Below are 13,033 nucleotides of genomic sequence, written 5' to 3' on the forward strand. Positions count from 1 at the left end.
GGGACCTCTAATCCCAGAATTTGGACCGTCTTTACAAAGAAAAAAGTCCATCAAATACCAGTACTTTACTCGTCCTGAAAGGCAGTACCTTAAGACAGACAATCACAGTACTGTGCAGAATGACAGAGCTGACACTAAAGCCCCATCTGAAGATTCACTGGCCTGTGGGACAGATTTCTTCCACTTACATGGTTTCTGTAACTCCAAAATCACCCACTTTTCTTCAGTTCAAAAGAAAGACTGCATTTTTACAGCAAATGTTGAGTTTAGGACTGACTGAAGGTTAGCGATACAGAAAACTACACACTTGGACTGACAGGCTTTAGTTTGAGACTTAAACTTGTGATGTTCTGTGACCCTAACTAGGTAACAGAGAGGCAGTGTCTTGGCTAAGAGGTTTATCTTCAGACTGCTTCCTGACAAGAAAAAAGCAGGATCCCCATACATTACTTAATCAATGGTTTTTCGTATTTATGTCTTAACTTTACCAATTCCTTCTTATGCAATTTGGCTGTCTCCATGAAAATCCAATGCACTGGCAAGAGTAAGAAAAAGAACATGTATTTTGCAAGCACAAGAGAAAATGTGTTTAAGGGGTGTGTTTGTCTTCCATAGAATATTGTACTTGTTCTAAGCCATTCTCACTAGAGAGACTCTCATCCTTGAAAAAGCCAAACAGCTCACCAGAGGCAAGATTCAAAGACAAAACAGCAAAATTAAGTCTCACTTCCAAACTATCACAGCCTTAACTTAACACATTATGCAAGTCCATCCAAATTAGTTTCTTTGTTCCTTAAAATTAGGCAAAACCAACTGCTACTTCACAAAGAAATTCAGAACCATTTTTTGTAAAGTGCAGTTCCTCACATGATGAACATGTTCACAATGCATAAACCAGAATCTAGTAGGTGACCTGATTATTTAAGTAACCACAAATATGAAATTGTTAGAGGAAAACTGTGTTTAATTACAGTGGTAGGTACCAAGCCACTTCTGAAATCAAGTGCATCAGTGCTACTAAGCAACATACCAAACTTATGCAGAGATCATTTACTCTATTTTGATCCCAGTATAATTTGTTCCAACACATCCTTTGCTTCATCCAAATCTACTTATCCAAAACACAATACAGGCTATGCTTAGCTTTGTGTTATTACTTTAAAGTAAAAAACTGTTCTTAAACATTTTGGCTTCAAGCAAAGACAGTTTGTGAATCCACCAACAATCTCCAATAACAAACTTCTTCAGTCTCCAAAGTCCTGACACCAGTTATCTCAAACTCTTCCACAGATCAAGCCAAATCCATGTTTAAAGTTCAAAATACAAAAGATATTATTATGTTTTTATAAAAATGTAAAAAGCTAGTCAAAATTACATGTTTAGGTATTTAATCTCTGATGAATGGAGTATAGCAGCAGGAACTTAAATATAATCAGGACTATCAACAATAAATACAAGAAATTAGTGCAAAGATTGCAATAGAAGGATTCTTGAGTACAATGAGAATATAAAGAGACATTCATTCTAATTTATACAAAAACCATCCCAACTCTGTATACAATCTCTTCTATAAATACAGCCATACAAGGTGAAATGCTTATTTGCAAATAATAGTTATTAAAAAGTGTGCTTTATTGGGTTTGTCACTCATTCTCTTGGCAGATGTAGTTTGCAGGAAATCTGTAAAGATAAATTTCCACAATTAGATATTTTAACTCCTCCAGAAGTTAGTTTTAAATACAACTAACAATAGATGTAGTAGGTGCTCCATTTCCACAGACAACATTGTTAGAACACTTAAGTATTGCAACAAATCCATTTGCAGTTAACAATTTCTAAATGTGGGACAATGAGGTAAACCGTAAAAAAAAATCCTACAAAACCCAAAAACAAAACTATTTCCCCCTCCCAGTTTAAAAAAAAAACGCAAACCCCTCTCCCCACCCCCTCCCCAGGAAAAAAAACCACAACCAAAACAAACCCGACCAAAAAACCACACAATAAAAAAAAACCAAACCAAGCAGTTCACCACAAATATTGAAACAGAAGTTTACCTATAGTGGAGCATGGAATTGACTGTGCATTGCTATTGCCTGTTGAAGTTTTTCCTCTTTGGCTCGTCTACAGTGGCAGAGCTAAAAAGCAAGGCACAGAAAGAGAGAAATCTAAAAGGACTCTTTTAGTAACACATACTATGGTTTCTCCTTAAAATGTTAGCTACTTTATAGGCTCTTCAAGAAAGGAAAGCCCTGTAAACTATCCTGCCTTCCAAACTTCAGCCTGAATGACTCTATACTGATCACATTATTTCACCCATACTTGCTTACAAGAGGAAAGAATAATTTTCTATGTTATGAAATCCATTTATTAGGCATCTTTACAGAGGGGTACACTGCTCAGCAAGTTGCTCTTGTCACAGTATGAGCAAGAATGGTAGTTTTTAAATCTCAAAAATTATTCACTGATAGCCATCATCAGAATAATTAAAGTTCAGTAAACATTCAGGTCGCTTAATGTAACATGCCATTCATTCTATGTTGACTTAGATTTAAAATTAACATTCTAAATTAGTTTAAATTGTCTGTATTTATAAAAGATGTAGAATAAAGTGGCACGAAAATACCTGCAAACACCTGTGACTAGGTTCTAATGCAGGAGACTTTTGCACTCTTGCCTTAAAAAGATGTGCCTTCAGAATGCAAATTATATTCTAAGTATACCGCAGCCATGTAGGGAGATATTTTTCTTCTGCTGGAGCTTACTAAAGCACTGTTCTGTACCACAGAACCACTCAAACTCTGTCTTAACTTGATTCACGATGTATTCTCTGTCTCTCCAGTCAGAATGAATTGTATATTACATACCGTTCTCTTTTCCATGAAGCTACTAAGGAAGTCATCTATTTCTGTTTTGCCTTCCAAGAAGTCTTCTGCAATAGTGTCAGATTCCTCTTCGGCTTCATGAGCAGCCACTTTAAGTCTGGCTTGCAGAGCACTTGGACTGCAACTCTAAGGAAATAAAAACTCTCCATGAAAACCTACATTTCCAAGAAGAAAGATAAATGGCTATATAAATAAAGAATACATGAACAGAGCATGATGACTACTACATAAAAGCCTAAGTGACCAGATGAAGATTCATCTCCAGGAAGCAACATAGATTGTTAAACTAGAAAGGATTCAATGTGAGAAAAGCACTGCTAAGCTTAGAGCTTGTTTCACAATCATCTTCATGAACATATAAAGCTTTTCAACTTTTACCTTCCACTGTATAAAGCCCCTACCTTGGAAATCTGACAAGTCCTTGAGTGCATGACTTGTGAGTAAAACTAGCATTTCCAATGTCCTCAATAAATAGCATCTACCTTTGAAAGTCAGTAGTGAACCTGAGAAGTACAGAAAGGTACAAATATCCCACACTTAACTGTTCAGCTACTAAATACCCTTGAAATGGTTGTAGAGAGGAAGAGAAGGGAAAAGCACCTACTTAAGGAGAAGGGCTGCTATTTTATTCTTAACACTGGTTTGACCCAGGATCATACTTAAGAGCTCTAAATGCTCACCACACTCTTCTCCTTCCAACTTAGCTTCTATTGCAGCATTAAAATAACCACTCAGCCCCACCCTCCCCAAAAACAGTAGCACTACAGGAGCAATATATGATATAGAGATTATACCTCACTCAGTTCGTGCTGTCTTTGCATCTTTTTTTCAAAGGCTGCTTTCATCTGTGTGAGTTGCTCATACTGGAAAGAAGAAGAAAAAGAATGTTTTCCCCCTGACAAAACCTGAATATTACAATTAATATTTCTGAAAAACATTTTATTGTCCACTTACTTTATCTAACACTGTCTGCCTTTTGGCCTCAAGACTAGGCTCCAGCAGCAAGTTTTTTTCTGTGAAAGAAAGTCACTATTACTACTTTTCTTAAAGGATTCAGTTTGTAGAACACAGCCACAGATGCTGATGTTTTGACATCTTACTTGCCAGCTCTTCAATGCTTTTCACTAACTCATCTCTATCAGTAATGACTTGCTTCAGTTGCGGTAGAGTCACAAACTGTTCCAGTAACACTTCCTCTTGCTCATTCATACTGGTCAGCTGCGATATACTATATTTGAAACAGAAAGAAAGCAGATTTAAAGCTAACAGCAAACTTTGTCTGTAAAGTCACTACTTTCTGCCCAAAGTCTGAAGCACTTATCAGGACTTTACAGAAACACAATACTTGACATCTTAATTTCCCTCCTGGTTTATGGGCTCTACTACCTGCAGCAGTGTGTCAAGGGAAACAAAAACAAAACAGAAAGAAGGCTTTCCAGTCAAAGGTCTTTTTCCTTTTCAAAGGTCAGAATTTTCAACCATTAAACTATGACACCACCATAAAGATGTGCAATCAGATAGAAACCAATTTTCTAAACCCCTTTCAGAATTAATAGCTACTTTGTAATCTACTCAGTCCCAGATAATTGATCTAGTAAGTTGTCTCATGAGATCTAAGTGAACTGCTGGGAACAATAAGTCTTACTTTTTTTTTGAAGTGTGACAAGATCTGCTTTTGATGAAAATATTTCTCTAATTTGTGTGTTAAGTGTTTAGCTGTGAAAGTGATTTGCACAAGGATAGCCTGCACACAATTTATTTACCACCGGGGTTTATCAAGCCCAACCTGTCTGCACATGGCAAGCCACAGAGTGGTCTACCCTGTTTGAACTGTTCTACAACCCTCTTGAATTTAAAGAGAATGTAATTTGTAAACTGATCTCAAGTCCCTTACCCTGTCTCCTTCCTTCCTCTCAAAAGTTACACTTGTATTGGTGCAAATTAAGTCCCTGGTAAGGCAGCAGAAAACTGGCAGTTAGGAAAACATAACAATAAGTACTTTTTCCTGGTACTGAATACCAAAATGTTGTTCATGCTGATAAAACTCTAAGCAAGCAACACATCTGACTACAAGACTGACTTCCTTTCTGACTCTACAAGCTCATTCAGTATTAGACTTCCTATTTATAATTTCTACCAAAATCTTTCAGACACATACACAGACTTCTGGCAAAAATCACCTACAGACCAGCAGTAATTGTCTTTTCAAGGCTATGGAAAGATCTGCTACCTTCTGAAAATTTACCTTAGTTCTGAGAGTTCTGGAAATGTATCAGGAATATCAGGCATTTTGTAAGTAAATCCATTCTGGCCAACCTAAAGAGAAGTTTAGAAATGTTAAGTGGATTTCTGAAGAGAAATTTCTTGGTGTTTAACCTGATTAGATCCAAAACTAGAGAGAAGTATTTGCCAGCAATAAGAAAAGTAGGAAAAGCAGTAGCAAGCAGCAGCACTGAGTCTCTGAACAGATGTCTCAACACAACCACAGCAACAAAATACTTGGGGATGGCATGTTATAAAAGATGAGTCGATTTTGTAAGAAATGACCTCCATCTGACAACAGCTGGATGACTCAGGAAACACACAGGAGTATAAGTCAGGGAAGTGAGAACAAAGATTTGCATTCTTATATCTTTCAAGTGGCTTTTAAAGCTGTAATCCTTTGGGGAAAAAAAAAGGTTTTAGACAAGGGAAAAGTCTGCCTTCACGGAATGCAGAAACTTTAAGTTCTACAAAGCCAAAAGACTGCCTCTCCCAAGATGAAGAGAGCTTTTGTTCTGAAGACAAGATATGATGAAAGATTAAACATTTAGATAGAAAGTTTTTGGAGGACATTAAAAAAAAAATTCTTCTAGAGTACCTCAGTGAGAGGGAGTTTGTGAGTACACACATACAAGGTCTGTGAAAAGAAGCTATTCTGAGCATGAAAACAGGAGTAGTTAGACACAAAGCCTTAAGACTCTACATCATTCTCACCTGGTAGGTTCTGGGCAGGAAATGTCACATAGAGAAAAGGATCACATTTTCTGTGGTTTGATGAACAGTCACAGCTGCACGATGGACAGAGGCATTGAGTGAACCCTCAGCAAGTTTGCTGAAGACATCAAGCTGTGTGGTGCAGCAGACCCCCTGGACAGAAGGGATGCCATCCAGAGGGACCTGGACAGGCTGGAGTGGTGGGCACAAGCCAACCTCATGAGGTTCAACAAGACCAAATGCAAGGTCCTGCATCTCGGTTGAGGCAATCCCAAGCAAAAATACAGGCTGGGCAGTGACTGGCTGGAAAGCAGCCCCCAGGAGAGGGACCTGGGAGTGCTGGTGGACAAGAAGCTCAACAAGAGCCAGCAGTGTGCACTTGCAGCCCAGAAAGCCAACCAGATCCTGGGCTGCATCAGGAGAATTGTGGCCAGCAGGGCAAGGGAGGTGATTCTCCCCCTCTACTCTGCTCTGGTGAGACCCCACCTGGAGTACTGTGTCCAGTTATGGAGCCCCCATTACAAGAAGGATATGGACGTGCTGGAGTGTGTCCAGAGAAGGGCCACTGGGATGATCAGAGGGCTGCAGAACCTCTCCTATGAGGACAGACTGAAAGAGTTGGGGCTGCTGAGTCTGGAGAAAAGAAGGCTCTGAGATGACCTTGTTGTGGCCTTCCACTATCTGAAGGGGGCCTACAAAAAAGCTGAGGAAGGACTCTTCAGAATATCAGGGAGTGACAAGACTAGGAGGAATGAAGTGAAGCTGGAGTTGGGTAGGTTCATACTGGATATGAGGAGGAAGTTCTTCAGCATGAGAGTGGTGAGAGCCTGGAATGGGTTGCCCAGGGAGGTAGTTGAGGCCTCGTCCCTGGAGGTGTTTCAGGCCAGGCTGGATGGGGCTCTGGCCAGCCTGATCTAGGGTAGGGTGTCCCTGGCCATGGCAGGGGGGTTGGAACTAGGTGATCCTTGTGGTCCCTTCCAACCCTGACTGCTCCACGATTCTATGAACGGGGGACTGAAGCTCCAGAAAGTATATTCAGAGATAATTAGCATAACACTAGTTTCACTGAAATTCAAGAAGACAAACTTGTTGCTCTGACTTCAAATTTGTTCAAAAAAACATTTCATCGATTGGACTTAATGATCTCAAAAGGTCTCTTCCAACCTCAACAGTTCTAAAGCCAGAATAACAGTTTCATTTTCCTAGCACCAGCAAAACAATGAAGTGTAGTCACTTAGACTGTTCCCTTGAATTCTGGGGCAATACCCTGTGTACCTTTCAGCGAGCTTGTACCCAGTGTCTGATAGCTTTAGCAGCAAAATTGAGAGCACAGACCTGAAGCGCTGCTTCTGCTCTTGGAACAGGTAGTGGCAGATCAGCAATGACGCCGTAAGAGGGAGCAGCAGGCTTGTCTGTAGTGTAGCTTGAAGAAACTGATTCAGCAACAGGCACAGCTGCCATAGTTCTATTAGTTTCTTGAGGTGGGTATGGAGGAAGAAATGGAAACCCCTGAGGAGCATAAGGAGGCATTCCAGCTGGTTTGCTGAAAAGGCTTAAAAAAACAAACAAACACAATCATGAGCAACCAATTGCTCAGAGCATGTTTCTTATAATTTGAATTATAATTATTACACCACATACAAGACATAAGACTGAATTTTTAAATTAATTTTTTTTTTGCATATTCTGTTCTCAGTTACATCCAACATAGGAAACCTACTTTATGTCTTATACTGCAATATAATACAGAAAGCCATTGAACTACATTCTTGGAGAGCAGCCAAACACACACTCACACTCTTAATTATAAGAAAATTACTTCTGAAAAAAAATAATGAGAGTGTAAATAATTCCCATCTAAAAGTCCTGAAAATGCATCTGTGTCACACATTAGTTCTTAATTATCACAGAATCACAGAAACATCCAGTTGGAAATGCCCCTCAGGATCACCAAATCCAACTGTTATCCCTACTCTACATATCCTCAAGTACCATTTCCAAATGACTTTTAAACACATCCAGGGTTGGTGACTCAAGCACCTCCCTGGGCACCCCATTCCAATGTCTGATCACTCTTTCTGTGAAAATATGTTTCCTAATATCCAGTCTAAACCTACCCAGTTGCAGCTTGAGGCCGTTCCCTCTTGTTCTGTCACTGTTTACCTGTGAGAAGAGACCAGCAGCAGCCTCTCCAGGACATCCTCTTAGGTAGCTGTAGACAGCTAGTATGGCATTTAACAGCTCAGGCAACACACACCTAATTACTTCTAAATAACATGAATTATTTATTTTAAAATCACAGCTGCAGCTGGCATCTGAACCAGTATAGCCAACCATGAGAACCACAGCTGTACTAGTAAAGCTATAATGTCTCAGATCACTTTTGCATATTTAATAGAATTATTTAAATTGCACAACTTCTGTTGTGCAGTTGTGCAACAAAACCTGTCTCTAAGCCTGGCGATCATGAATGGAATGCTGAAGAAACACAACGGCTAAGCTCACTGCCTACATCAAATTCAAGACTTCATCTGACAATGTAAGCATTTATTCCTTTGCAAGAAAAGAGAAGAACAGAAATTAATATCAGCAAGCTGACATCAGTAACTCCAATGAAATCTAGCACTTGTTTTCTCAAAAGAGCTATCAAGCATGCATGTGAAGCTGTGCAAGGGCAGGGCATCTGTCTCCCAGTACAGCCACCACATTATTCCTATTCCTGCCATCCTAATACTTTGTTTCACCTCTTTAGAAAAAAACCAACATAGTTCTATTCATCACATTTACTGATACTTACTATGGAAATGATGTTGAGCTGGGAGCCAGAACTGGAGGATTCTTCCAAAACTCATCCAGCAAACTTTGAATAAGTTTTCCAAGATCCGAGTGCATTGTAAACTGACAAACAAACAAACAATCACATAAACAAAACCAAACCCAATGCGGGAGGAAAAATATGCCTGGAATCTAACAGTTCCAAAACATGCTGAACTGGACTGTTTATTATACAGCACTGCTGGAATTACTAGCTACACTGTGTGTACAGAAGCTCCAAATAAAGTGACAAAGCAATACAGAACTAAATAGAAACTAAAGTTATGTAGTATATTCCATTAGCAATGGAGAGTCAATCAAGCACAACGCTTCTGATGAAGAGCTGACAAAACCCACCTTAGTCACCAAGTTACATTTGGAAAAACACAGGAAACCCACTAAGATTTGAGGCAAAATACATTAATTCAATTCTGATGAAGTCATAAGCTTCTCCACCCCACCCCAAAAAAGCTACTACACCCTTGTTGGCAAAGGGAGAAAAGAACCCAAAAGAACAGCACATTAAAATCCTGCATATTAGAGCTGAAATCTTGACATGTTTCTAATAGGATTAGAGTAGAAAGAGCCATGTTACAAAACAGTCTTAAAGCAGCCTTCTCCCTTATTTGCAATACACTGTAGAGAAACAAAAATCGTGCTATTGGTATTAACAAGAAAAGCAAAAGGAACTTTCTCTAAGCCATCCTAATTTAAAAACAGTTTTAGGTACATGCAGTATTCAACTCGTAAATGGTACCAGTGAAGGAATAAATAGTATCAGACTGAACTCTAATGAATTCTTGTTTTCAGACCACTCAAAATACAGTTTGAGAAGGATCAGGATCTGTACACTGGTCTTTTCTTAGCATAAGTATTAGTATTCAACTACTATTAACACCAGACATAGTTGAAGCTACAATTGATACATACATTACTTATTAAGGGCCCAGTCACATACACTCCCTGCTTGTCCACTAAATGATGTCTCACAGGTGGGAAAACACTGATGACTGGTTTTTCCTGAGGAAACTGAGGTGGAAGCAAGCTGCAAATATAAGAACAATCATTACTACAGCTACATCCCATGATAAAGTTTGCATATGGCATCTTTTTATACAAGAAAAAAGTTATTATTAATTAAATAAATTTGCTTTCCTTGCATAAAGAGTTACAAAGAATGACAAAGTGAATGAAGCACACGGAAGGATTATTCACTTACAAAATTAGAAGTTAGACAGATTAAAATACCAGACTTACATAGAGCTGAAGAGAGCATTTATTTACTGGCCAAAATGGTAGTATAACAATGAAGCAATTATGTTCACAAAGAAAAAGCTGTAGTGTAACAAGAGTATCTTCCAATACAGATGTTATTACTATAAAGACATTGCAGTGTAACCTGCAACACCATTTGGCAGGTTATCAGGCTAAAGCAATTAAAAACTCGTGAATAACATCAATGTTTGCCAGAGCAAAAGAACCCCTCAAAGTAAATTCACAGGAAAAGTTATAGTAAATCACTTAAGTTACAATCCAGAAGCTTCACTGAGGTACGAGTTAGAACTTGCAGCCTATTACTAAATTACTAATTAAGTTTATTTTCAGTTGTAGAGGATTATAAGTAATTTGAAACCCTCATGAGTTTTATTCTACTTGCTTTCAATTAAAAACACATAGGGAGCTTAGGAGCTGGGCACAACAAAATACAGTTTTGCTTTCAGCTGAGCATCTACTTGTGCAGAACTAGTTTCACTCGTACCACTACAACTACTAACACAAATCCAGGTTATAGTTCCTGAAACTCATTAGGAGATGGGAGTCATTTATGTTCTATAACTACTATTTTTGAGCACTATTTTAATTTTCAAAACATGCACAGAGGTATCACACCCTACTTACATGTTGATATTAATTGTCAGGTTGTTTACAGTGAACGGCAGTCGATATTCCACATCTTTCTGAATTTCTGCAATGCTGTTAAGGAAGAAATTGTTAGTATCTAATTCATGGTCAATCTAACAGTCTAAAGTCTGAAGTTCTGAAAAGCCTTTAAGAATAAAACTGAAAATGCTGGAATAAGTTCATATGCTTCAGAATGTGATACTGAATATTAAAGCAAAAACCCCTTCCTTTCAAGCTCCTAACCTGTAGTGGATCCTGAAAAGGAAGACTAACTACTTAAATGAAATTAAGACCACATATACCTGGGCTTTTATGATCCAATACTATACAGAAAAACCCACACCTAGTTTAGGTAGCTACACCACGCCAAGAATTCTGTTTTAAGCATTTCAGTGAGGAGCAGCTGGGATACACATAAATGGATAAGAAAATAAACTTATGAGACAAAACGCCCCACTACAATGGTGTTTGCTTAATCATTTCTTAGGAAACAAGACTGACACAATGCTTAATGCATATCCCTATCCTGTAGATCTGAGGTGCTATGGAGTCCATAAGCAAGCACATGAAATCTCACCCAAAAAAACCTTTGTACTTTGGAAACTTGCACAAGTACACATATCTTTGGGAAAAAAAAAAACCACAGAATTTGGGGCACTATTACTCAGACTTCAGTAATAAGTATCTCTTACGAAAACTACGTCTGCCAGAATTTACTCCTTTGCCTGCTTCATTTTTGGTTTGTTTGGGTTTTTTCTTCCACAGTTCGTCATGAGCAATCAGGTAGGCAAGTCTACCTGGCTGTCAAGCTACATTTGAACAGCTACTATTTCCCTACCCCTCATTTCCATTCCTGGGTGCAGGAACCATTCCCTCTTTGCCTCTGCTTGAACTGATGCCTGCATAAACTGGTAGTAAACCAGTTCAGCAAGATGACTGACAAAAACCGATCACCCTTTTGTGAAGAACATAATTTGCAGTAAGCTCACTTCTCTAGTAGAGTGGAAAAGGTAGAAATAAAAGACTACTAGCACCAGTCCAGCAAAAACTTCTACTTAAGAACTCCTAAATAAAAATATTTGGGAAATCTGCTCTGAACACGATTAAGTTTAAGCAAGAGACAATACTGCCGTGTTTTCTGTGTGATAATTCAAAATACTAGGACAGTGAGTGATGTGTAATTATCACCCTTGGGGATACAGTAAGTATCCTCATCTCTGTATGACAGCAACTGAAAACATCCTGCCTTTTTCTGGCCCGTTTTGGAGGCATTTATCGCTCCACGGACAGCCTAGAAAAGCATGCTGTAATGCTGGTCTCCTTTTAAAACATGCAGACAACAGCTGGTCAGCGTACAACAAGCTGGGGCACCTCAGGATAAATGAAGGCATTTTGCTGTAAAAAGTGTGGCTGTTAAACAGGAAAAACCTGCTCTCTGGTGAGCTTATAAATAAAACCAGTTACTAAAGCACAGTTTGGTTGTTAGTAGACTAGCACTGTGCATCAGAAAAACAGTTTGTAGAGCCAGCAAGACTGCTCTGCCACTGCGGCTAAGACCGCTGTGACACACAGCTCCTCCACACTGCGCGGTTTGTTCTTAGCTTCCTAAGAACTATGATCCCACAGCCAGTTTCCAGAAAGAGAGCTTTATTTCAGCACAGGCAAACCGCACCTCTCTGCGGGCTTTAAAATCCATTGAATAATTCAGCCGGCATTCGGATCAAGCGGCCGGTGTCACCGAGCACGGCAATCTGCACCAGACACCCCGCCCGACCAAGCCACACCGACAGACGCCCAGCCAGCAAACCTTATTTTCTGTTTCCAAGTGCAACCTCCGTCCCCGCCGCGGGCCTGCTCCCGTTGTGCCCCCGCCACACACCCGCGCTCCTGCCCTAGAGCCCGCCAGCACTCCGCGGCACATCGCTCCCCGGCCGCCTCACCGGCGCCACTCCGCACACCCCAGCAGAAGCCTTCGCCCCCGAAACACCACGGGGCTTGGCCAGCTCAGGCTACAACGGCAGCGGACGCTCCATTTCCTGTTTACCGGCGCCACGCACGGCCGAAGGGCGGCAGGACCCAGCCGGGCCTCACCGTCATGGGACAAGGCGAAACCACAACCCCGGGTATGTGTGTAGAGACACACGACACCCTACCGCGGCGCGGTCTCGCAGCGACCCCAAAGCGGCGTAGGGCACATGTCGGACAAGCCGCCCCCTGCCCGGCCGCGGCCACTCACGAGGCGTGGGCGCCGCGCAGGGACTCGATCTGCCGCTGCTTCTGCTGCTGGAGGCTGGTGAGGGCGGGCAGCGGCGCGGCGGGCGCGGAGGAGCTGCCGGCCTTGCTGAGGGGGAACAGCCAATTCATCCTCCCGCGGCAGCAGCCCACGGCGGGCGCGGGGCACCGGCGGCACCGCGGCCTGGCCTCGCTCCCTCGCGCCTGCGCGCGGGGCGCCACCGCCC

General features: G+C 40.8%; 1 protein-coding gene across 1 annotated transcript; it reads right to left on the bottom strand.

Annotated features, from left to right (window-relative positions):
• Positions 1-943: 943 nt before the first annotated feature.
• VPS37A (VPS37A subunit of ESCRT-I) lies at positions 944-13,021 on the bottom strand. Its single transcript, XM_064149066.1, has 12 exons — positions 12,811-13,021; positions 10,572-10,646; positions 9,603-9,717; positions 8,656-8,756; positions 7,194-7,410; positions 5,128-5,198; positions 3,983-4,110; positions 3,837-3,895; positions 3,677-3,745; positions 2,865-3,008; positions 2,055-2,135; positions 944-1,680 (listed from the first exon to the last, which is right to left on the bottom strand). The coding sequence occupies exons 1-11, from the start codon at positions 12,936-12,938 to the stop codon at positions 2,055-2,057; spliced, it is 1,188 nt and encodes a 395-aa protein (XP_064005136.1). The 5' UTR covers positions 12,939-13,021; the 3' UTR covers positions 944-1,680.
• Positions 13,022-13,033: the final 12 nt, after the last annotated feature.

The sequence above is a fragment of the Pogoniulus pusillus genome, chromosome 9 (assembly GCF_015220805.1).
Source record: "Pogoniulus pusillus isolate bPogPus1 chromosome 9, bPogPus1.pri, whole genome shotgun sequence".
Lineage (NCBI taxonomy): Eukaryota > Metazoa > Chordata > Aves > Piciformes > Lybiidae > Pogoniulus > Pogoniulus pusillus.